The sequence below is a fragment of the Epinephelus lanceolatus genome, chromosome 5 (genome assembly GCF_041903045.1).
Source record: "Epinephelus lanceolatus isolate andai-2023 chromosome 5, ASM4190304v1, whole genome shotgun sequence".
Lineage (NCBI taxonomy): Eukaryota > Metazoa > Chordata > Actinopteri > Perciformes > Serranidae > Epinephelus > Epinephelus lanceolatus.
Genome location: NC_135738.1, coordinates 2,922,348 through 2,948,108, shown reverse-complemented (window position 1 = coordinate 2,948,108; position 25,761 = coordinate 2,922,348). Strand labels below are relative to the sequence as shown.

General features: G+C 43.6%; 1 protein-coding gene across 2 annotated transcripts in view; it reads left to right on the top strand.

The window, feature by feature from the left end:
* grm8b (glutamate receptor, metabotropic 8b) overlaps window positions 1-25,761 on the top strand; it is a 211,070-nt gene that overhangs the window by 166,579 nt on the left and 18,730 nt on the right. For both annotated transcript variants that reach the window (XM_033635399.2, XM_033635400.2), the window contains 2 exons: window positions 2,739-2,878; window positions 5,145-6,080. In XM_033635399.2, the coding sequence (XP_033491290.1) occupies window positions 2,739-2,878; window positions 5,145-6,080 (1,076 nt within the window). The remainder of the gene's footprint in view (window positions 1-2,738; window positions 2,879-5,144; window positions 6,081-25,761) is intronic.

The window sequence follows — 25,761 nt, the reverse complement described above, 5'->3', positions numbered from 1 at the left end:
GCGGTTCCTGACGTGGTTAAACAAATAACAAAATCCCTTTTTGGTCAAAACTGTGCATCTTAGGTATTTATCCAAAGGATTTTATTACTAAGAGTAGTGACCATGCACTAAAAGACTCGTGTCTCTTACATGCTAAAAGAGCAAAGATGAAAGATGTGAACACACCAAGTATGAATCAATAGATTAAGGATTTATGAATATGTGTTGCTGCAGAAAAACTGACATATATTATTAAAGGAAAGCTGGCAGTGTTTGAAAATATCTGTGGGAGCCTCATGGACTTTTTGAAAGTGTTGATAGTGTTTAATAAAACCAAAGACTGGAGTGGGGCAGGGCAACTGAATAAGGATTATAGAGTATAGCATGTAATACATGATTACTGTTCACCACCGTAACATTTGTTTACTCATCGCTGTTTTTCTTTGTTTTTTCTTTTCCTTGTCTGCCTTTTCATTTGATGGTTTACCATATTTGCTGCCAAGACTGACTTTATTTATATGTGATATCTTTTATGATTGAAAACCCCAATAAAAGCATTGTTAAAAAAGATATGCTTATCATGATAACATTTCACATAAAATGATAAAGTGATGATATTTTACATTCAAAAGGTCAACTTCCCTGGGACCTCATAATCTACTGCGCCATTGCTGCGTCCGAAATCTCATACTCTGCATTTCATACAAAATATATGCACTGTCGTCAACATGCTTTTGTGTAAATAAAGTCATAAGTATCCTCTCGAACACAATAAGTTGTAATAACCATGGCACTTCCTAAGAGCCTTCTTGCCAACTAGAGACGAATGACGCTAGAGACGATGAGTAATGCATGCCAGCCTCAGTCCTACTGGTCTCTGCAAGATGATGACAGGTTTTTTTGTTTGCTTTTGTTCAGTAGGATTAACCTTACTCCACAGGTGAACTCGTTGTGTGACGTTATATCCAAGGCATCTATGTCACCAGATAATGCTTCTCAGGGCTATATCGAAGGTAATTAGACTAGCTGGAGTTTCTTGGACATGTTTTGACTGATGGGGAGTTGCAGGCTTTAAACTCTCTGTGGATGCAAACCATTGATGTATTAAGAGGCCTGGATACAGCATTAGTGGCAGCCCCCCCGTTCATTCTTAGGAAAGTTGTACAGTGGCACATGGCACTAAAAAAAGCTCTATTTCCACGGTATGACATTACATTGGGCTCATAGAGCAGGCGCACTACAGACTTATGGCCGCCGACCATGGCCGAGCATGCCAGAGTGGCTGACTTCCTGTTTAGCACTACGCTAACTTAAATGGGGGGAAAGAAGTAATCTTGAAGCTCTTTTAGACCCTCCAAATGTTATCGGACCTAAATGATTAAATCGTGGTAGTGTAATGAGTCATTTCGCGGGATTGTGACATTCAAAAAAATGTAACCACTGATTTAAAGACTTCTCTACCTAAATGTAAGACAATGGGAGAAGTATTTTTGGGCCCAATGGCATCAACTGACAGACCCCAGAAAATGCAGTACAACTGTTTGGCCACTACAAAAATTGGCTTCAAAGCCCAGCATGTGTCTCTGGTGCAAACCTTCACAGAGTCGTTCACTTCACGTGTTAGCTCTGAGTTTCAGAGTCTTCAGGGTCACATGTGAGTTGTTGACCCACCCGGCCATCATGCGGGTCGTTAGGGTTAGATGGGTCCAGGTGTGAATGCATGTTAAGCTGTCTGGGGAGGATCTCAAGGCTGCATTGTAGGTGGGTGATAACTGGCGTCGTAGGCATAGATGACACTTTATGTGTGCACCAGATTTTGTGGCTCAGCATCCTAATAGTTCTTGTGGTGGAGTGACCGACGGACATCCCTGGAGCCACACCACTAGCATGGCCAACAGAAGTCCAAACCATTTTGTACCCATAGCAAAGCTCAATAATAATGTACTATCATACATTCTTAACGGTAACCCCATCACAATACTTCATGTAGAGTTTCCCAAATTGCACATCAGGCAGCAGACACGTGACAAAAATTATTTACCTCTAGAGGCATTTATCACTTATTGACGTTACAGAGCTGCCTCTGTTGTTGTGGGATATTTATGCCAGCGTAGTGTCCAGTGTTTGCATACTGTTATATTTCACCAGAAACAGTAAGCACTTAAAATACTGCTGGTTTCAGACAACACCTCACGCACTGCTTCAGCCTACACAGCATGTTAGTTTGGAATTTTGGTTGTAGCCAATAACTCAGGAACAGAAGGGGAGACATTTGGTCAGAGACTGAATTGGTGACTCTAATCTTTGGTGTCGACCTTGGTGCTGAGCTGATTGTATAGATCCTCTGTGCTGTCGAGTTGCAGATTTGAGTGAAGATTCATGTTTTAGAATTTGTTGCTTCTTGGCAGCAACATCCAGATCTGAAGCATTGCCTGCTGTCATATGAGTTTGGACAGACATGGATATAAACAGTTACTTGACTGGGCCAACAGCCACGAGGTGGTAACTCTAGTCTTGAAACTGTAGAGGAAGGAGCACGTGGAGTGACATGACCAGGAGCCAATCAGTAAGCTATGATTCAGATAAATGGTCCAGCAGCACTGCACGTCTGGCACAGTGAGTGTGGGTGATATAAAACCTGTTTAGAGTATTGCTGCCCAGCCAGGGTGGATACAGGTCTGGTGATTTAAAGTGTCCTGACTAACAGAGGGATAGATTTGCCACCATCATCTGACCTTTTTTTCTTTGTGTTTCTACAGGAAGTGCCGGAACTCCAGTCATTTTCAACGAGAATGGCGATGCTCCTGGACGCTACGACATCTTCCAGTATCAGATCAACAACAGGTCAATGGCAGAGTACAAGGTCATCGGACACTGGACCAATCAACTGCATCTAAACGTAAGGATTTACAACTTGACTCTTGACCAGCGGGGGGGACAACTCTGTGGTCCCACTGTTGCTTTTATCAAGAATGAGGAAAAATACAATGACTATGTTTACATGCACAAAATGTTCAGGTTTTTGTCCTTATTCCGAAAAAGACAATATTCCTATTGAGCTATTACTCAATGCATGAGCTGACGATGAGAATCAGCACACCTTAAATGTCGCTGTGACAACTTTGACCATCACTTTAGTTTTTTTTTTCATACACTTTTAGTTATGAGTGGATCTGCGAGCTTTATATAGATTAATTTCGACAGGATTATGTGAGCAGCATATATTCTAATCCTCACCGGAGGAAAAAAAAAGGCATCACAGAGCGTCGTTCCTGTGGGCTACAGCAACACTAAACCCCTGAGCTTGCCTGAGAAAGACTAAATGCACAAAGCTGCTATTTTTAAATATCCCATGGAGAGAGACTCTCACTGCAGCCTGTTCTGTTTTGTTCTGAAAATGTGGGCGTGCAGCCTCGTTCTGTGGACGATAAACCAGGTGCAGACTTCCATCTGTGTCACCGCTGATGAAGGGTTACTGTTGGTTCCAACAGTACCATACTGAAAGTGTTTGGTGGATACGGGGCTATAGTAAATAGTATATTTTGAGAAACAAGCTGAGGGCTGCTTAAAATCATTCCACAGTCAACGATTGGCCCAGGGCCGGATTTTGGACATGCCTGGTTTACTCCAACAATACTTAAACATAATGAATCCACATTGTCTCTATGTGAGAGTCCATTATTGTCTTTATGTGGACATCTGTGAGGACATTCTGTCCACTGACCAAACAAACACATGTCAGCTGTGTTTAAATCCTCCTCCATGCGTCTGCAGTCAGTTTATCCCATGGTGCAATTAGTTTCACCTGTCAGTTAACAGAAGCCCTGCTGCTATGGTTACCTGCAGTTTAACATACCTTGAACTCTGATGTAGACAGTTAATTAAAGGGAAATTTCGGTTTATTTCAACCTGTCTCCTATCGTCCTAAATTTGTTTCAAGTGACTAGTGACATAGAAATAATAGTTAGCATGTTAGCCGTTAGCCTAGATACAGCCGGGGCGCATAGTAGCGTCAGACCTGTTAAAACATAAGTGAACGGGCAACCTTCAAGTGCAAAGTTAGTCCACTAAACAAGCTTTTTTTCCACAAAGACCGCCTCATATCGTTAGGATAAATGTCAGAGAACATATAGAAAACGACATGTAAACGTGTTGTCTTACCTTACCGGTGTGCTGCCATGTTTGTTTACCATGTAGCTCTGCTTTCCAAAGCGCGGCCGAAATATATCTTGGGAGCTCTAGATAAAGCCCAGCTGGATACTACTCCAGATGGAGGTGTCTCGTCCTCGGTCACATCCAGACCTTGAAAATAAGGCTGCAACCGGTCCCATTCTTTGCAACAGAGGCATTCCTCTTCTGTGGGCACTGGGGCACAGCATTCACAGGTACACCACCAATCTCCAGAGCTGCGCAGCCTTGCAGCAGCCATTCCTCCTCTCTCGTCCTCTACCTGTAGCGCCTCTCTCTCTCTCCTCCTCCATTCTTCAGTTTCACAAAGCTCTTCGTCAGTGTATTCTGGCTCAAATAAATAAGGGCAGCCATCAAACTCTGCAAAATCAAATTCCTCCTCCACAAAGTTGAAGTCTGGCAAAAAGTCAGCCATTATTCTATAAATCTTTCATAAAATAAACGAATGAACTTTTCAGGCTACTGTCCGGTTCTGCCTTCCAGCTGTTGCTGCTTGTTCTCGCGAGATTTCAGGCACACTATGAGATCGCTGCTTGTTCTCGCAATATTTTGGCCGCGCTTTGGAAAGCAGAGCTAGATGGTAAACAAACATGGCAGCACAGCGGTAAGGTAAGACAACACGTTTACATGTCGTTTTCTATATGTTCTCTGACATTTATCCTAACGACATGAGGCGGTCTTTGTGGAAAAAAAGCTTGTTTAGTGGACTAACTTTGCACTTGAAGGTTGCCCGTTCACTTATGTTTTAACAGGTGTGGCGCTACTATGCGCCCCGGCTGTATCTAGGCTAACAGCTAACATGCTAACTATTATTTTTATGTCACTAGTCACTTGAAACAAATTTAGGACGATAGGAGGCAGGTTGAAATATACCGAAATTTCCCTTTAAACTACGAAGTGATGATATCACTCTCATGCTGCTGAGTTGTTTGTTCAGCTAAAAGTTGACCAGCCTGGTTCCTCCTTCCTCCCCTCAGATGGAGGCCCTGCAGTGGACCACCGGCGACTCCTCCCTGCCGGCCTCAGTGTGCAGCCTGCCATGCCGGACCGGCGAGAGGAAGAAGGTGGTGAAGGGCGTCCCGTGTTGCTGGCACTGTGAGCGCTGCGAGGGATACCACTTCCAGGCCAGCGAGTTCACCTGTGAGCTCTGCCCCTACGAGAAGAGACCCGACCAGAACCGCACGAGCTGCCAGCCCATCCCCATCATCAAGCTGGAGTGGCACTCGCCCTGGGCACTGATACCCGTCTTCATCTCCGTCCTGGGCATCATCGCCACTACCTTTGTCATTGTCACCTTTGTCCGCTACAATGACACGCCCATTGTTCGCGCATCAGGACGGGAGATGAGCTATGTGCTGCTGACGGGCATCTTCCTGTGTTACATCATCACTTTCCCCATGATCGCTGCGCCGGATGTGGTCGTCTGCTCCTTCCGCCGCATCTTCCTAGGCCTCGGCATGTGCTTCAGCTACGCCGCACTGCTTACCAAGACCAACCGCATCCACCGCATCTTCGAGCAGGGCAAGAAGGCAGTGACGGCGCCACGCTTCATCTCACCAGCCTCCCAGCTGGTCATCACCTTCTCTCTGATCTCAGTCCAGCTGCTCGGTGTCCTTATCTGGTTCGCCGCCGACCCACCGCACACCTTTGTGGACTACGGTGAGCAGCGCACGCAGGATCCCTGGAACGCTCGCGGCGTCCTCAAGTGTGACATCTCCGACCTGTCGCTCATCTGCTCTCTGGGATACAGCATCCTCTTGATGGTCACATGCACTGTTTACGCCATCAAGACGCGTGGCGTACCAGAGACCTTCAATGAGGCCAAACCCATTGGATTTACTATGTACACGACCTGCATCATCTGGCTCGCCTTCATCCCCATCTTCTTTGGCACGGCACAGTCAGCGGAGCGGGTGAGTCTGTGCGTCTCTGATAAATAATGTACTGTCATGTTTTATGTAATGTTCAGGCCTCCAGCAGAGTTTATAAATGGAAGCACACACTGTCAGCAGCACACATGCACACACACACACACGTACAGTATGTTTTTGTGTGACACTGATGACAGCATATTGAAATCCTGCAGACTGTGATGCTCACAGTGCTGCACAGTCTTTTTCTACCTTTTCTTTCTGGGGGATGTAGTTGTGAAAACTTTGCATCGAATTGTGACTTTTTCATTTGTGTTTTGGAAATAATACACGAGGAGGTATCCTGACATGCAGAAATAACAAATAAAGCTGAGGCAGTACCGTTGCTAAGGCTCCATTATGCTTAGATTTTGTAAGCTTTTGTCAGCTTCTTATTTATCTGTGAACAATTGATTTTGAAGTGTAGATATGATCAGTTGTAGCTAGCTAGTAGCCTGGGAACCAGACAAATCTGCAAGCTCATGATTTTAGATACAGTCACACATAGGGCTGAGTAATATGGCTAAAAAAAATATCTAATAGTATCTCGATATTTTAAGGCTATATCGTGATACATGATATACATTTTGAAATCACCTCCAAAGTACTGTTGACCATGAAAATACAAAATTATTAAATTAACTACAATCACAATAAAGCAAATAAAGTAGCTTCTGATGTAATAAAGCTAAATTAACTTATGTTAGGATGAAGTTGGACAATGTATTGTTATAGTTAAATAAATCAAAGCAGAACCACTGGTGCTTTTATTTTGAAGCACCCAGCTCGCCTCGCACTGGACGTGTTGATGTTTTTGCTGTGAACTTGAAGCTTCCAGTCAACAGTTGTTGTTAACAGTTAGCAGAAAGTTAAACTGGTGCCGCTGCGTCTTTAAACATGAGGATTTATTCACTCACTGTCAGTTGAAATCTCACCAACAGCTCTCCAAATTATATATTTAAAGGATTTGCAAGTCACACTGGTGCTCCATGGTCACAAAATGTGACTGAATAGTCGCGGCCTGGAGCCCTGCAGATGAGAAATGCAACTTGCCTTCTCACGCTATCTTTAATCTTTAAGTTTAAGTTAATTCGCGTCGTTAAATGTGATGATTTTTTTCACTGTAAGCTGGTAAGATCATGTATATATATATATATATATATATATATATATATATATATATATGTATATATATATATACACATATATATATATTTGCAAGTTGCAGTGGTGCTCCATGGTCATGAGAAACAAACCTCCCCGGTATCACTCAGGAGAAATTGATTTGGATGGATGGAGGCGTGTGTGCAGTGTGTCCTGTTTGTGAGTCTTTCTGTGTGTGTGTGTGTGTGTGTGAGAGAGAGAGAGAAAGAGAGAGAGAGCAGGAGAACCAAAACACCGAAGCAAGTCTCATGCCGTTGGCTTAAAAATGTGTAATACTGTATGCCCTGAAACGGTGATTAATTCTGAGACGGTCCAGTCCAGTCCCAGTCCTGAGGCATTTTGGTCCGCTGCCATCGATAATGCTCCTTGGAAATCGAAAATGAACTCACATTTGACTACATCATTAACATAAGCTTGGTCCAAAACTTTGGCTGACTGGTTTTAAAGCTAGAATCCTTTAAAAGCACCTAAATGTTGAACTTGACAGCTACTTGCTATGTCACATGTCTCTACACGAGAGATACAGAGGTTTTTAGGAGAGGGGGCTGTCTCAAAGCCTCTCATCTGACTGATTGATGATTTATTAGTTTCTGATCACCACAGGCACAGCCCTGCCTGCTCCGCAGTCTCTCGACACAAAACTAATTAGAGCAGAATTAAATTTAGCACATTCAGACAACAGTTTTTTGGGTTGAGTTTCCTGTAAGCGAGCTGCCAGATGGAGGATTTTGCTCATTATCGTGTCTGTGGGGAGATCTGGAGGACAGGTGGAGCGATTCACTGTCATTCCCTCTAAACATAGTTTATCAGTCTTTTTTCTGATGCTACTGTTCAGCTACTGAGGATGCTGCTGTTTCAGGTTTTAACCAGGAACGCTCTGCACCACTGATAATGACCAGAATTTGGACAAGACATCTGATTTTCAAGATTGTGTGAGGAAAAGCAGTAGAAGCAACGAGGTGTTTTGAATCTCTGACGGAAGCTGAAGAGATCTGGACAGATCAGGCTTCAGAATCTGTTCAGATTACATCATGTCAAAGTGATTTTCAATTCAACAACTTACTGTTAATATTTATTATATGAAAGCAAAAGGCCTCTGTGGCCGAGGGATTAAGGCACCCACTATGAACTGCAGCGTCTCCTGTTTGAGTCCGCCTGGGAATCTTTGTTGCGTGTTGTTTTTTGTCTCTTTCCTCATGTATTCTGTCTCTGTGCTGCCAAAATCTCTAGTAAAGACATAAAAATGTTTATTTAGCCCTAAAACTTCAGAGTGGGCGGCTCGTGTGCAAGTTTGATTGACAGCTGAGCCAGCAGCACCACTGCAAGACAACTGACACTTTTTCTACTGCAGCCAACCTCCTGTGATATGAACTTTTTGGAATCTCTATCGTGTTTCGACATAACAAAGCAGGATGTTTCAGACATGAGTCATTAAAGGAAACCGAGCAGTCCACTAAAATACTTTAACAACTATCAGATGGAATACCATGAAAAAATTAAGCAGGCATTCACAGATCCCAAAGGATGAAGTCTACTAACTTTGGTGATCCCTTGAATTTTCATATTGTGCCACAATGAGGTCGAATTTTTAGTTTTTAGTTGTTGTTTTTAAATCAAGTCATCAACCCACGGAGGGCTGGGTTCAAAATCACACTGAAAATCAAAGTAAAACATTGAAATCACAGGCTGATCCAACTTGTGTGAATTTTATCACATCAACTCATCATGTGACTCAGTAGTGTGTACGGCCCCCTCCTGCCTGTATGACCTCCTGACAACATCTGAGCATGCTCCTGATTAGTCGGCAGATGGCGTCCTGGGGGATCTCCTCCCAGATCTGGATCAGGGCAGCAGTGAGCTCCTGGACAGTCTGTGGCGGTACTTGGTGGCATCAGATGCACCGATACATAACGTCCCATACTGTAGGTGCCCAGGTGGATTTAGGTCAGGGCAACGAGAGGGCCAGTCAATGGCATCAATGCCTTCATCATCCAGGAACTGCCTACACACTCTGGACACATGAGGCCGGGTCCTGCATCAGGATGAACCCAGGGCCCTCTGCACCAGGAGGAACCCAGAGCCCTCTGCACCAGGAGGAACCCAGAGCCCTCTGCACCAGGAGGAACCCAGGGCCCTCTGCACCAGCGTAAGGTCTGACAGTCGCTCTGAGGATTTCATCCTGGTACCTAACAGCAGTCAGGGTACTGTTGGCTCTGACATGGAGGTCTGTGTGACCCTCCAAGGATCTGCCTCCCCAGACCCAGCAAACCTTCTTGCGATCACATGTATGGATGTGCCATCCTGGAGGAGCTGGACTGCTGCTGGTGTCTTGCCTCGGTGTCACATCATCCACAATTTCCTCCCTCTGATGAGAAACTCAGTTTATGTCATCTGAACTACGTCACTTTTAAGATGTTGATATGATTTGTATGAAACATACAAGTGTAACATATTTGTGGTATGCAGAAACCTGCAATGCCAACATTTTCCTCTGGTTACTGGTCTCCATGATGACACACATGACCCAGGGACTTCTGATGATAAAGACTGGGGAGAGGAAGAAGGTGGTTGAGAGCCCCAAATTTTAGTAAGTGGTCCTTTTAGCTTTAGGTTATTGTGTTACGCAGTCTTAAGAGCAGCTGAGTGTCCGGGTTTCTTCTGATCTGAGGAAGGAAAGAAATGGCCAAAAGAAGTTTCAGTTTTTAGCTGGAGTTATTGATGCAGCAGATTCAGACTCAACGACATGCTCAGATGAAGATTACATCACCGTCCCAGAGCAGACTGTGGTGTCACATCAAACAGCCGACGGCTTCCCGCCTGAGGCTTCACAGTACTGAAGTCTGCAGGCAGAAGACACCTCTCCTACATCAGATCTCAGGTTTTTACAGAACAAGAAACAGAACACAGTTTACTGAGAACATTTCAACATACAGAGAGTGAAATGTGTTTTTCTATAATCACACAGCAGACAGTTTCTGTTCAAAGGGCTCGGAGCGTCCACACCGTTAATTGTGAGGAGAAACACAACAAACACCTCAGGCCTTCTTATTCATTGTTTGTGTCTGTTGAACACCTGCTGCTAAAACTTTCCCATCCCGCCTGCTGTAAACATGCCAATAATGTGACTTTGGGCTCTAGTTTCCCGGCGCAGCGCAGGGTGGCGCAGGGTGGCGAACCCCGCGCAGAGCTAGTTTCGAGCAGTGCAACCCAAGGCGCGCTCAGTTTGGTAGTTTGGCAGACCGAGGTGCGCTGAGATGGGAGTGGTGGCACAGCAGGGAGAGGTGTCGACAGATCCAGCTTGGCGCAGTGACAGTTTCGTGCCAAAAGGCTTCGCCGAAGGTGCAGTAAAAGCTCGCCAGCTGAAACCAGGTCTACTGTCAGCGCAGGCGGAGCGCAGCCGGTGTAAGCCGAAGTTTGGCTGACCGGCGGACAGTGCGCACACGTCACCAAAACCTCACAGGCAGGTTTCCAGAATATCAGGCACATTAACGATGCAATAAATACCCACAAAACCACTATTCAATGCAACTATCTGCAATCAGCACATAAATGTATCTCTATATCGACTGTCCCGTCACATCTGATGTCAGATCAAAGGGGATTGGCACCGTTTGGCACGTTTGGCACGTTTGGCACGCGTAATGGAAACCCAACCTGATTTGATTAACACAGCTGCAAACTAATGAGTTCACATCCCTCTCAGCCAACCACAAACAGCCACAGCATCAGATAGGGAGTATATATTCAGCATCTGTCATCTTAGAAAAGTCAAAAGAAAAGAAGTGAGACTGCGAGAGAGAAAGAGAGAGAGCGCGCGCACAAGAGAAACGCAACATTGATTTATAATTGTGGTGACCTCCTCCCAGGCTACCTTTGCATCATCAGCCCGTGGAGGTCTGCTCGCAGTTCCGTATATTCGGACACTGCGAGCTTGGACCCCCTGGACCAAAGCATCAGTTTCCTCCTGGGAGAAGTTTGGCCGTCTGACGCTGCTGCTCTCTTCTGCCATGGCGAATTGAGTGAACTGTCATTACGCCTTCACGCGGCGCGTTTAAGGGCGAGGAGAGGGGCTCATTTGATTGGTGTGATGTGTGTAAAACCCACTCCACGCTTTCTCTCCTCCCTCTTTCTGACTTGCGCAGGTAGGAGGGACGGAGCTGGGAAAGAGGAGTAGCTGCGCCAGGCGCACGGTGTGCCAAATTTGCAAAATCCGCCTGGCCACACCCAGTTGGTGAAGAGCAGGTGCGGTGCGGTGCGCCCCCGCCTCGCCCGGTCTGCCAAACTAGAGCCCCATATATAATCAGACCAGGTAAATCAATTAACACCTGTCCGAGAAGCAGATAGTTAAAATTCAAATCCAAAGGAAATCATCTAACCAGAAACAATTATTTTGCTTTGATAAAGGACAATTTTAAAACTGAGCACAGCGTTAGTTCAGGCAGGACACGATGTCAAGCTCAGCTCACATCCCAGCTGCATCAGCTGATCTCAGACAGTCCAATCAACTGATGGATCAGCTGATTGATGGAAGGGAGTCAGCTGATAGATCACATGATTCCTTTCTATGCAACCAATCAGCAGATCTCATTCAGGGTGCCCTGTTTAAACTGCTCTGGCCTGCCTCCTGTTGCTGCTTCCTCTGCAAGCTGCTTTACAACCTGCCTCCACCCCAGCTCCTCCTTTTCATGCTGTGTCTGACTTATCAATGTCATTTCTGTTTGTCATTGACGCTGCTCTGTTCTGTCTTTGCTGCTGCTCTCCCTGCCTCCGGCTTTCCTCGCATGTGAGTGGAAAAACGGAGGGGTGTGTTCTCGGTGCTTTAAGGCTTTCCGTGTATGCACGTGGAAGGGCAGGGAGGTTTGCTCTCTCTGCTGTAGGCTTTCTGCTTAGCCTTGAGGAAAGGCAGAAGCCCCAGAACAGAGCCATACCACCAAGTATAGTACTGCAAATGGAAATTAAGTTTTCTTTGACTAAAGCGTTCCGAACTTAAATATCTTTGTACGGCAGTGATAGCTGAAGATGAAGGTACAACGAGTGGTGTAGTGATAGTTGATGAGGTGGGTGTGCTAAAAAAGTAGATGGGTCAGTTACCAAGAAAGTGGGTATACTAATACCATATATATTCCAGTGGGTTTCCGAATAATAGGTGGGTAAAGTGTAAATGGCCAGAAAAAAGGACGGCATATCTCATATACATGTGAAACCAATGATCACTCTGCTGATGGAAGGTTGAGACAGACCAAAGTCATCACTGCTGCACTGTTGCATTTTTCCAGTTTTTCAAATATCTTAGTATTGTGATCATTTTATTTCTGGCGTTATAGCGTTATTTGGTTAGCTGGGAAATGTGTGCGTATCCCAAATGAGATCGACCACCAACATTATCCCTGCACAATCTCATCTGTAGCATTTCATTTACTCACTGTCATTTTGTGTTTAGAGACCGTTTCTCTGACCTCTTTGTTTTTTCCACCATTTTCTCCTCTGATTAAGAAACTCTTAACTCTTAGTCTTTCACCTTAGGAGCTATTTTAAGGTCTAAGATGCTTTGTGAATAACTTTTATCTTAAGGACCTAGTCTTAACTTTAAGGGGAAATTCTAAGAAAACATCACAATTCTAAGAATTTTCGTAGAATTTCGTCACTAGGAGCAACTCTTAGCACTAGGAAGCTTTGTGAATACGGCCCAGGGTGTTTGACTTACTCCCCTTTCTCAGGGCTTCTCAGCCCACTGAGGCAAATGGCCCCATTTTTTAACCCAAACAACAAAGTTTAGGTCATGAAATCTTTACTTCCAGGTAGAGCAGGGACTCTAGCTCAGTTTGTTTACCAGCAGAAATCAAAGGTAAGAAAAGACTTGAAGTCATGTTGGAGTTGTTCTCAAAGCTAAATGTCAACAGGAAGTGGGCTGCATTCATGGCTGTAAATACACCAGAGGTCAGAGGTCAGCCTGTTCATTTAGTGAAGGCTCAGAGCTTTTGATCGACTGTGAGTTTGGCCTTTTACAGCCACTGTAACTCTGAATGTTCAGTTTATCCTCCTTTAAAAGAAAACCTGAAGCTGCTGAAACCAGACAACGAGATTGAAGAGAAAAAGATTCAAACACAAAACAACGCTTTGTTGTTTTTTGTAAATTTAGATGAAATATTCAGATACAGATTACGTGTTAAAAACCAGGTCGGAAAAAAGTCAAATGAGACACAGTCAAATTTCAGTCAAAGGCAGATGTCGGAATTTTCCTCTTGAAATTTTTAACTTCAGACCTCAAAGCATTTCAGGTGCAATATGCCAAACGTCAACCCAGTCTCACTCCGAAGTCCTTGATTACCAACCCTTGGTCAGTGACTTCCGACTTTCACCCAGTTATAATGCTTAATAACCTTCTGTTGACTTATTAACTAATAATTCTATAATAATATCTAATAATCCTACTGTGTGTAAAAATCTTGATTTGTAAAGTTACAAAAAGCTGTCAAATATTGCAGCGAGGTTACGGCCATTTTACAGTTTCCATATCCATGTGTCTACAAGGGTCCACTTTGGTCCATGAGATATAAATGTCTTCATCCATCCATGTCCCAGAAGGTCTGCACAGACCTGTATGCAGACATCTGTGTGCAGCCCATTTTTGTGACTTTGCAGACTGTGTGCAATCACGCCGACTGCACATGCTTTGATCTCTGTTTCCAAACTCCAGTCCCAATGTCGGCAGTAGTAGGACGGTAATCTTCCTCCCTAGCCCTTTTGGGGGCTGTCGCAGACCCTCAGCTGTATTACGAATAGAATCACACGTGCGTCTGCGTGACTGCAGCTGTCCGTGAACACTGAATGCAGGAAGTGCGTCTGAGCTTTAAAAAGTAGAACATGTCCCTCTCAGATGTGGTGGAGTGGAAGCAGAAGATGGGGCGGCAGTAGCTCAGTCACTGGGACTTGGGTTCATCCCGATCAAATATGGAGCATGGACTGGTAGCTGGAGAGGTGCCAGTTCACCTCTCGGGCACTGCTGAGGTGCTCTTGAGCAAGGCACTGAACCCCAAACTGCTCAGGGCACTCATCCATGGGCGGCCCCCTCACTCTGACATCTCTCCATTTAATACATGTATCGGTCCTGTTTGTGCATGTGTGTGACAACAGAATGAAAAAATTGAATTTCCCCTCAGGAGTTAATAAAGTATATCTTCTTCTTCTTCTTCTAGAAAGTGGCATTAAAAGAAAATGCTGAAGTAAAAGTAGGTTAAATTTGTACTTGAGTAAATGTACTTAGTTACATTCCACCGCTGCCTCTCCATGAGGCCTTTTTATGTCCATCGTCTCGCACTGACAGCCTGCCGACTGTAACACATCTTGGAGAAAAAACTTCTACAAACTTTCCTGGTAGTTTTCCAAAGTTTTTTGACTCTGTTGATTTATTCAGAAACGTTTTTGCTTTCCTCTCAGCATCCAGGACTCTCCGTCTCTCTGCCAGGCTCCAGATTTATTTCACTGTTTCTTTTTTTCGTCCATCAACAGAAAAGTTGAACTCCATCATGCTGTATATTCACTTTGGAAGAAATATAATTTCCGGGAGTTTCATCATCATTTCTCTGACATATTGTGCCTGTTAAGGTGAAGGTGGAGGTTAAAAAAATGGCATCATTTTGTCAACATGGTCTCAGGTTACTGCTCTCTCTGCTCATCTGTTCTGATTTTCTGCATCGCTCTAAAGAGAAGAGGAAAGTTTACAGACGGATGTCAAGCTACAGACCAAACTATAAAAAAAAAGTAATCACAGTTTCTGGGGGAGGAACTGAAGATTGATGTTGAGTCGAGCACTTCCTCTCTTGGATCATATCAGGCACGAAAAAACTGAGATTTAGTGATACCAGGCCCGGAGCGCTCTCAGGCACGGGGTCTCCCTCATTCCATATTCATACCCCTTCACTGATTGAGACCTTTATTATTATAAAAGCATTTTGTGATCACCATGGATACAATCATTTGTCCCCTCTCCACAACATATGAACTGCTTAATGGACCAGCCAGTGATGGACAGTAACCCAAATGACTTTTCAGGTGATTTCACTGTTGCAGACAAATTTCCAATGTTGGAATAAAATCATTAGAGTTTTACTGCAATTGGTGGATGCTCCCATGACCCCGATCATTTGGTGTAAGGTGGTCATAAAACTCTGTCCGAGCTGTCTGAGGTCAGTCTTTTTTTTTTTTTTTTTGTCTTGATATTTCGAGAAAATCACACGTTTAATATTATGGTAGGTTTTTAGTTTTGGCTCAAGCACCAAACTGCAAACCCGGTTGACAGATAGCACGGAGGGGACTCCAAGCAGTGTTGGACTTGTTACTCTGAAAATGTAATAAATTTAGTAACACTAAATTAGTAACACTACTCGTTATTACACCCCACAAAATTGGTCGTTGTGTATCTCCCCAAAATCCAAATGTTTGCCTCTGTGTGAATGTCAGGGGAATCACCGGTAAGTGAATCGAAGGCTAGATAGCTTTATTTTACCTGGAGGTTTTCTGTCACCTGTGACCGGTATTTTCCGAACGCTCTGCCTGAGAGACAGAGAGTCACTCATGGAGCAACATTTCATCCACCACGTATCCAACCACAAGCCTCATTAGTTCTTTGTAGCTGCAGCTGTCCATGATTAACATCCAGTTTGGGTTGTCCAGCCAGTGTAGAGCTACAGCTGACCTCTGCAGCCGAGGAGGGCTCACCTTTGGCGCGGTGTATTTCTTGGTGCTTCACGTTGTAGTCTGACTACCAGGTCAGCTGTGTGTTAAAAATTGGGAAAAAAAGGCACCTTGTAGGGCTGGGCAGTATACCGGTTCGTACCGAAAACCTGTATTTATATTCGTTATGATATGAATTTTTCATATACCGCAATACCGGTGAATAGCCCAAACAACGTCCGGAATGTGCGTGGCGGGAAAGTGTTTCAGCGGGGACCCATTTCACCGCTGCACACCACAGGCACACTTGAGCGGGTGAGAGTGAGAGCATAGAAAAGTTTAGAGGCGAGAATGGCTGCCGGAGAGAGTCCTGAAAGCAAAGCAACTGTACACGATGACCCAGAAGAACTCTTACCAAAAAGAGCAGTCTTTCTCCCTATATGCAACTAGCAGCGGTGCACCGCCATTTACAGTTCTCCTCTGCCCTCTGTATCGCGCACGGTGGAGTTTCACCCCATTGCCCACACCCACACCCACACACACACACACACACAAAGCGCACACACACAGACAAAGCGCACACACACAGGTGAGCACACTAGAACACGGCTCGGACCGCATTTTCCTGACCGAAGATGACCCGTCCCGAGTCTGAGACAGTTACGGCCGGGCTCCACCGGGCACGTCAGCGGCGCGAGTCCCGTAGCAGCTTGCCCCCTGTTAATCAATTACAGTGGCTCCACCAGCAACGGGAGCAGCGCGACAACCCCCGTCTGTCGCGCGACAACTCTCTATTTTACGCAGCTCTTCTATTTTTGTCGCGCTACGCTCCCCTATGCGACCCGACAGCAGATAAAAACTACATGAAATAGCACAATGTGTTTTTAAATGAATAAACCATTATCAGAGGTGATATGTGATGACTTTTTTTCATGCATTTACCCATGTTTATCCGTGACATTGTGTAAATGTCCGTGGTGGACATTTGAAAACGAGTAGATGACAAACAGTACAGTAAACTTGTAGATAACTCAAATATATGTAATAACTTAGGTGGAAAATGCTTTCACATTTCATGCAGCCTACATGCAGCCTCTCGCCCGTACACAGTTAGTGGAGCCCAAATGAATGGAGCGGAGCGTGTGTTGTGTTCAGGCGTTGTCAGGTAAATAACAAATTCCGGCACTTGAATAGGCCATAGCACAACACAGCAGCATGTCAAGTTGGCCGAACCTGAGCAAAATACCGTGAAACCGATATGATTTTTTCTTAAAACCGTGATATCAAAATATTGTCATACCGCCCAGCCCTAGCACCTTGTATGGTAGCCTCGGCCACCAGTGTATGGACGTGTGTGTGAATGGGTGAATGTGACTCGTGGTGTAAAAAGCACTTTGAGTGGTCGGATGACTAGGTGCTATACAAATGTAGGTCCATTTACCATCTATGTACCTGCAGCTTGTCGTCTTTCCTCCCGACAAAATCAAAGTAATGGGAATATTTCCAGCCGCTAAGGTAAACGTTTCTATCTTGAAAATTAGCTTGTTGCTTTGTGACGTGCCTGGGCAGTGCGACAATTACTAAAATGAGTCTGCAGATGTGATGCTTTATTTCAAGTCAGTAGTGATGTGATAACAAAAGTAACGTTGTGATGAGTTGTTTGGTTTTGTGGTAACTGTAATATTACACTACTCCTTACTGGAAAAAGTAATATTATTGCTGTAACACGTTACTGCCCGACACTGGTAATGACTTGTGAAATTGGACGTCCGTTTTGCTGATGATATTTGTCAGTTTTTTGCCTGAGTAAAAATACAGAAGTTTTATTTTCAAGCTTTCAGTTTCCTTTAAAAACAACATCAGAGGCAGGGTGGTGCAAATATGACCACATATTTCTGCTGATCGCTCAGTTGCAATAATCGAGCTGATATTTCAGTTCTGTTTAAATACAGTTTGCAGTATATCTGCTAATGAAAAATGCTTTTTTAAAAAATGGGAGGTCCCAGTCATTTACTTGTTTTACTTTTACCCATAGGAGCCTACGTTTGTCACTTTGTTTCTTCTACATAAAAGCTCTGCATTGGTCCTTCACCACTGGGGCGGGCACGTGGCTGCACCTTCTCTCTCCTGAGAGAAGTTTTGTTTTTTTGCATTAGTCACCTCTTCCTCTCTCTTAGTTTATTGTTAATATTTTTCAATGTTCTCATGAGGTCCAGGAGAAAAGTTCGATCATCAAACCGGTGAGCCGATGCAACAGGACACGTTAACGATTCAGTCTGCTTCAAACAAACAAATCCATCCAGCGTGTTTCTACCTGCTCTGGAGGTCCGCACTGAGAAGCTTGCTGTTGCAGCTTCTTCATGGCTGCTTCCCACTGATTCCACTTCAAAAACTCTCCTTTGTGTTTCACTTGACGTCACAGCTCACACTTTCAGACAGTCTCTCCTTGAGCACATCTCATGTTGTTGCACTCGGCTGTTCACATGAAAAGTAATTGTGTCAAGACTGAGATGTTCAAACCTCGTCCTCCCTTCACACCTCCGTACACCTGTCCAAACACAGCCTACAGTCGGACACAGACGCTCCTGTTTCCACTAAGGTGTTGGGCAACAACAACAACAAAAAAGTCACCTTCATGAGTTTTGTAACGAATGCTTTTCTGCCCCTTTTTTCCTTTGGGAGTGCTCACTGAGATCACTCTCATTGATTGTTTCATGTTGTGTAGAAAAAATGCAGAATCTCAAACAGCAGAAAATCAGCATCTTGAGCAACAAGTGCGTTCAGGTGTGCAGTTGCAGCAGCATGTCGGGCAGCTGCTCCATCAGTTGATTGGGCTGTTTGAGATCAGCTGATGTAGCTGGGATGTGAGCTGAGTTTGACATTGTGTCCTGCCTGAACTTACACTGTGCTCAGTAACTTGCATGTCATATACGACATCAACGACCTCCTGGTTTTTATGCCTCAATGCCAGCGATAGCTGTGTTATGTTTTTAGGGCTGTCTGTATGTATTCCCACTCTCGTAAATGCAATATCTCAAGAACGCCTTGAGGAAATTTCTTCATATTTGATGCAAACATTCACTTCAACTCAGTGATGAACTGATTACATTTTGGTGGTCAAAGAACAACTGTGACATCATATTGTTCTACTCAAAACACTTTTCTGGCCATTACTCAACATCATATCTCAGGAAAAGAAGACGTTTCATTTGGTCAGATATTTAACTAGTGACACTAATATTTGGTGTCCACCTTGAAACTGTGTTGATTGTATAGATCTTCTGTGTGTGAAGCATCCATGTTTTCACTGACATGGATGTAAACTGTGAGAGAAACTGGACTGGTGCACGGAGGCAAACAGCAGCTGGGCGGTAATTCTAGATTTAATAAGAGCACCAGAGCCAAATTAGTTTAGTTTAGTAGTTTATGTAACAGGTGCCACGCACAGTGTAAGTGTTGAGCTGGAGTTGAGCTATATAGCTAAATTGCATCTGCAGTCCCTCGGCAGGAAAATATTAAAAGACTAGTCCATACCCATTGGTAGCTGTGTCACCTTCTACCTATGCCAATCCTCAATGCCTATGTGCAGTTTCACATAGATTGACCACGTCAGTGAGTAGAAAAACGTGGGACAGACAGAATGACTGACTGACAGAATGACACACTGACAGTTTCTGTGATTATGTACAGTATACCATACCATGACTTAGTCATACCAAACATTAGAAAAACACCAACATTGGTCCACAGGGGGAGCCACAGCGATCGGTCGCATTTTAGCCATTTTGAAGCATTTTTCTGTTGTTATAGCGCCACCCAGTTGCCAATTAGAGTTAAATTTCTCCAGTCACCTTGAGGCGTCCTGTTCTACATATCTACCAAGTTTAGTAAAAATCCATATGGCGGTTAGGCCTAGATAAGAAATGAGCTCTCTAGCGCCCCCATTTTGTTTGATGGGGTCAATAATGGAGGGGTCCCCTCAGATTATGTGTGGTCATATGCCTACAAAGTTGCGTGGTGATGGGTGAAACCCTTGAGATGTTATACACCTTTATGTGATGAGCCACGCCCTCCGCAATATTCATTGCCTTATAGAAGCTCAGTTTTAGTAAGTTTTCCAACTTTTGCCAAGAGGGAACTTTAGATATTGGTCCCTAGATTATGTTCACCCAGTTTCATGCAGATCGCTCAAACTTCCTAGGAAGAGATCCATTTGAAGTGTTTTTCAAAAAATTCAAAATGGCGGAAAATCTATATAAGTGGAAGTTATGGGTTCTTGAGGCAAATGTGTTCCTCATGAGGAGAGGCATCTCTGTGCAAAGTTTCATGTCTCTACGACATACGGGGCATGAGATATGCCCATTCAAAGTTTGACATTTCAATGGGTTGCTATAGCGCCCCCCTTTGGCCAACTGATGTAATATTGCTTCATTGGCATCCTCCCATGACCCTCTACCACTGTGCCAAATTTCACATGGATTGACCAAGTCAGTGAGGAGAAAAACATGGAACAGACACACAGACAGAGTTTTTGTCATTATATAGTAAGACAATACTGTACAAGCAATTTGCAAGCAACACAATGAACCTCAGACCATGGCCCTATAAACACTGCAGACACGCTGTTCGTCCATGCTTAGGACTGTTTATGAGGAGGTGTTTTAAACAGTAAGGTTTCAGTGAAAGTGCATGTGTTTGTGAAGCGCTGAGCATACGACTAAAGGAGTCTTGGGTTATCCTGCATGAGTCTTGTGAAAGGTTATAAATTAATGTTTTGAAATAGTTTTGCTGATTTAAAACAAGGTCCCCTGTGACTTCATTTCATCACGAATTTTCATGGTTTTGGGTTCTTTGTTCAACTTTGAGGCGTTCGAGAAAAACCAAGTCCACGTAACACGCAGTGAGAATTTGATGTACAAATGGTCCTTTTGTGTGTGAAGTATTCCTTAAAGTAAAACATCTGAGTGCTTCTTCCACCACTGGAGTACATGTCAGAATATGAACATGATTTTCTGTCCAGTGTTTAAACATCACTGTATATAGTATAGCTGTTAGTCGACCTCTCAGACGGGGGCTGCAGACAGTTACCTACCTGATGTTAAAGTGTGGCATCTGCTGCCATCATGATGTTGGTTTTGGTTGTGGGGGCGTCGGCGAGGAGGCTGGTGATATGTAAATGTCCCCATTACTGATGTAAACCTCCTCTCCTCCTCTCTGTCACGTCGTGGGAGTGACTTAATTAAGGCCTCCATTAAAATGTCTTATTAAAACACTGCTCTGTAACAGAGCATTTACTGATCCCCGCTGCAGATCTTCATTTGTACTTGAAGTTTTCGGGAGGCTGTGCTGGCGGTAACCACGGGAGCCTCCTGTTGATGAAGATGACAGCAGAGGGTTTCTGTCTCTCTGTGCACTATAATTAACTCATCATGTACTCATCTGCTGATTTGTCAGACTCTCACCACATAGTTTATCAAGTTGAATGTCTATTTGTGGAGTGAGAAATTCAGTGTTTGCACTGCTCTGTTAAATATTCACTGTCTGGGCTAAAATTATCAGAGCTCACAGTGGAATTAATCTGTGATGATTTAGATCAACAAACATCATTAACACGCTGAATGCTTTGGGTTTTTATTTGTCACAGTTACATATGGTACAGTCTTCACTCTGTGTGCTCCATCTACAATTTACTTCGTCTTTGTTCTCACTATAAGAAAAAGGTCTTTACATTTTGGGCTCTATTTTTTAATAACATATCGGCACGTTTCCAGAGGTACCGGGGATATTTTGAGGCAACGTCGATACAGTTCCGCTGTGTTTGTAGCGACAACACCTGTTTTTTTTTTTCTTAAGGCGATGCTGGCATATTTCCAGCACCATAACAACCAAACATATTTTGAGGCAACATCAACACATTTCCAGCTGGTTTGTAGTGACAACAGCTATGGATCTTTTAAGGCAACATCAGCACATTTCCAGCTGTGTTTGTGGTGACAACAGGTGATTTTTTTTTTTTAACACAACCTAAGCACATTTCCAGCTCTGTTTGTTGGAACAACAAGCTGGTATATTTTCTCTGCGACATCAGCACATTTCAAGTGCATTTTATGAGGTAACGTTGGCACATTTCAAGCAATGCTTGTGGCAACAGCAACGAGGTATTTTTAAAGTGATGTTGGCGAGTTTCCAGCGGTGTTTATGGTGACAACAGCGGGGATTTTTTAAGGCAACATCAGTACATTTCCAGCTGTGTTTGTAGTGACAACAGCGGGTATTTTTAATGCAATGTCAGCACATTTCCAGTGCAATTTGTGGCCAGAACAATCAGGGATTTTTTAAGGTGAAGTCAGCACATAATCAGCGGTGGTTGTGGCAACAACATTCGAATATTTATTGAGGCAATGTCTCTTCCAAACATGATCATAACATGATTATTTTTTTAGACAACCAAGTGTTTTTGTGCTTAAATCTAACCACACATTAACAACACAACCACAACAACATAAAACATGACACATAATTGAAAATTGAAACATAAAGAAAAGCGTGAACTCATTTGCTGAATCTGAAATGTAAAAATGCAATCTGTAGTTTGCAGAAACATACAATGCAAACATTTATTCTTGCAACTGGGTTGTAAATACCACTCTAAACAAAATGCTGTGTGATAAGTAGAAGTCCTGCTTTTAAAATCTTACCTGAGTAAAAATACAAGAGTATAGGTATAAAAGTAAACTTAAAGTACCAAAGGGAAAAGTACTTATGATACAGGATTGCCTGTTTCCGAAAACTATAGTATAAACTAGGTCATAATTATCAGTGCATTCATGTGTTTATCACTTTAATGATGCAGCTGGTAAAAGTGGAGCTCATATTAATTAGTTTATATAATAATGCAAAGCTGTAAAGTAACAAAAGTTTTCAAATACAAATATTTCCTTCAGACACGTGCAGAAGAAGTATAAAGTAGCAAAAAATGTAAATACTAAATTACAAATACCTCGAAGTTGTACTTAAGTAAGGTACTTGAGTTCTACTGGTTTATTCAGACTTCAAGCAAACTATGGCGGACCTGAATTGATCAGCAGAATCTGTGGCAGGACGCTCACTCGCTGACATTTACAGTAACAGCAGCAGTCGTCTGTGTGCTGGCTGAGTGCCAGCTGCGCGCCGGCCACAACTGAGGCCAACCGATAGAGAAGCCACAGAATCACTAATAAGCACATCAGAGGGGCTGGGTTCCCTGAACGCAGCACCAGCTGCCCGGGGAGGCGTTCACATGCACATTCACAGGTAGACGGAGGGAAGTCAGGGCCGCCGGGAGAGAGTCACGCTGCCTCCATACATAATGAACCAGGCTTTGATATTCAGCCGGAGGATCCCAGAGACGATTAACATGCAGCTTCCACCCACATCAGCTCCTCCCAGGAATCCAGCTCCCCTGACCTCAACTGATGAGCTACTTTATCATATTAATATGCTAACGGTGCTATTATTAGTGTTATTATCAGCGTCTACAACCACTTCACACTGCCAGGATTTATCTGGGAGAACAAAAATTGCACGAAAATGCGCTTCACTCTTCGCTCTGATACTTGTCGGGTTATATCTCCAGAAATACGTTTTCAAGGAGTTATGATATTTCTGGATTGTCAGGTGGTTTTGAAATAAAGAGACACTTGATTTTTAAGGTTACAGTTTTATACTTTGCTGTGGACTGTACCTGTGTCACTATTACGACAAGACGTTCTTCTTTAAAATGATCACAGTGACAAAAGAGATGATTAAACTCCATCAGTGCATAAAATACATGTTAATATTCATGTAGCATTCATCTCCTTTTACATAAATGTCGAAAGACAGGACACCCTGCACACTTGAGTGGATTAAGGTCTGCACAGGTAGTCATTATTCATCCTGCAGTGCTGATTTGTCTGATCCTTCAGCCAGACATGTTCAGGACCCCCCTGGATTCCTCTCCACGTCTCTCTTCATTGTTATCAGAGTGTCAGATGTGACGTGTGTCCCTCTGTACAGGAGCTAGAATGAGAATTTTAGACATAAATACCCAATCCTATAAGGCCCAGTCCCAACCCTTTCCCCTGACACTTAGCCCTCTAACTGACACATCATAAGTTTTTATCTGTTTAAAAGAAATGAGCTTCCTGATGTGTCTCAAATGCACAAGCTGCTGTGAGACCTCAATGACTCCACAGGTCTCTACCAACGACTGTACAAAAAGACAGACGGCACGACAGCCAGGCCCCCAAGAAGCGCCCCGGCCTGTGAAGCCAATTTTACATAGTGGCCAAACAGTGTAACTACAACTTTTGAGTGTTAATTTTTTTAGATAAGTTTGGTTTTAATTAGTAATTTGATGCTATAAAGAAGGAGGTGTGACGCCATGATTGACAGCTATGTGTGCCAATGGGTGTGCTTGCCATCAACAGTGCTGCCCACGATCGGCGGGTGGATGAGTGTAAACTCTACAAAGCGGAAATTGCTACTGCACAGACACTGGCTCCAAATGACGTCACCAGCACAATGTGGCACGGCCGTATCTGGGATATTTTGGCTCCATTTTTGTATAGCGGAGTGGAGATGTGTCGTCCATCTTTACATGGGGGGGGGGGGGGGGGGGGGTGAACAGTATAAAACTTGTTGTTGATGCTTCACAAATCTATTCTGCTCCTCCTTAAAAAAAAAAGAAACAGTGTGTGAGCAGCGATTAGCTTCACTCTGCTGCTTATCTTTTTCATGACTCCTCAGACATGTGGCGAGCAAGTCAATACCAACCACAGTGTTACTGCCTGCCTTCCATAGCTGTCGTTTAACTGGTGTTTTTTATTTTGTGTGACGGGGAAAGGTCGCTCCGGGCCAAATGAAGAGAACATATCACCAGTTTACAGCAGAGAGAGAAAGAGAGGGGCTGAATCCTAATGTCTCCAAACACTGAAACATCTGCAGTCCAATATTTAACAGGAAATAAACACCAGACATCCTCATACAGTGAATACATGTCTTATTCTTTATGTAGCTCTCTGGGGTAAGCTCTGCCAGGGTTGGGGGTTGAGATGGTTACTGTATTTAAAAATTTACTCATCATCATAACTGTAAATAAGAAATTGTGAATCATTTGGAATAATTAGAGCTTCTTTTTTTTTACATAAAAGTAGCCGCTTTTCTTTATTTTATTTTTTTTGTGCAAATACATACTGTATAATAGGCTTGTGCCAGCTGGCGATCAGATCATATATCGACCATGGAAGGGATAATGGACAGTTGTTTTTTCTAAGCTGATATTTAGATGATTTTAATGAATGTACTATCAGGTGTTAAAGGTCCAGTGTGGAGGATTTAGGGGGATAAATTGGCAGAAATTACATATAATATATGAAGTGTGTTTTCTTTCGTGTAAAATCACCTGAAAATACAAATTGTTGTGTTTTTGTTTTCTTAGAATGAGACGTTTATATCTACAAAGGGAGCAGTACCTCATTCACAGAGATCCCCATGTTGCACCACCATGTTTCTACAGAAGCCCAAAACAGACAAACCAGATACTGGCTCTAGATAGGGACATTTGCACACATTAGCAAGTGCCATCCCCAACATGCCAAACAGTGTTGGGGAGACACTGATTTGTACCATGAAACTGCTTATTCAGTGGTTTTACTGGCTTGAATCACCAGGTTTGTGTGTTTTGGAGAGTTAAAGATGTCTGTGGATAATTTGGCCTCCAGTAAAATCCTCCAGAACGACGACCACTGAGGGAATTCTAACCAGAAGTTTTGGTTGGTTTTGTTTGCAACCGACTGTATAATCCTAGATGCCACCAAATACCCCT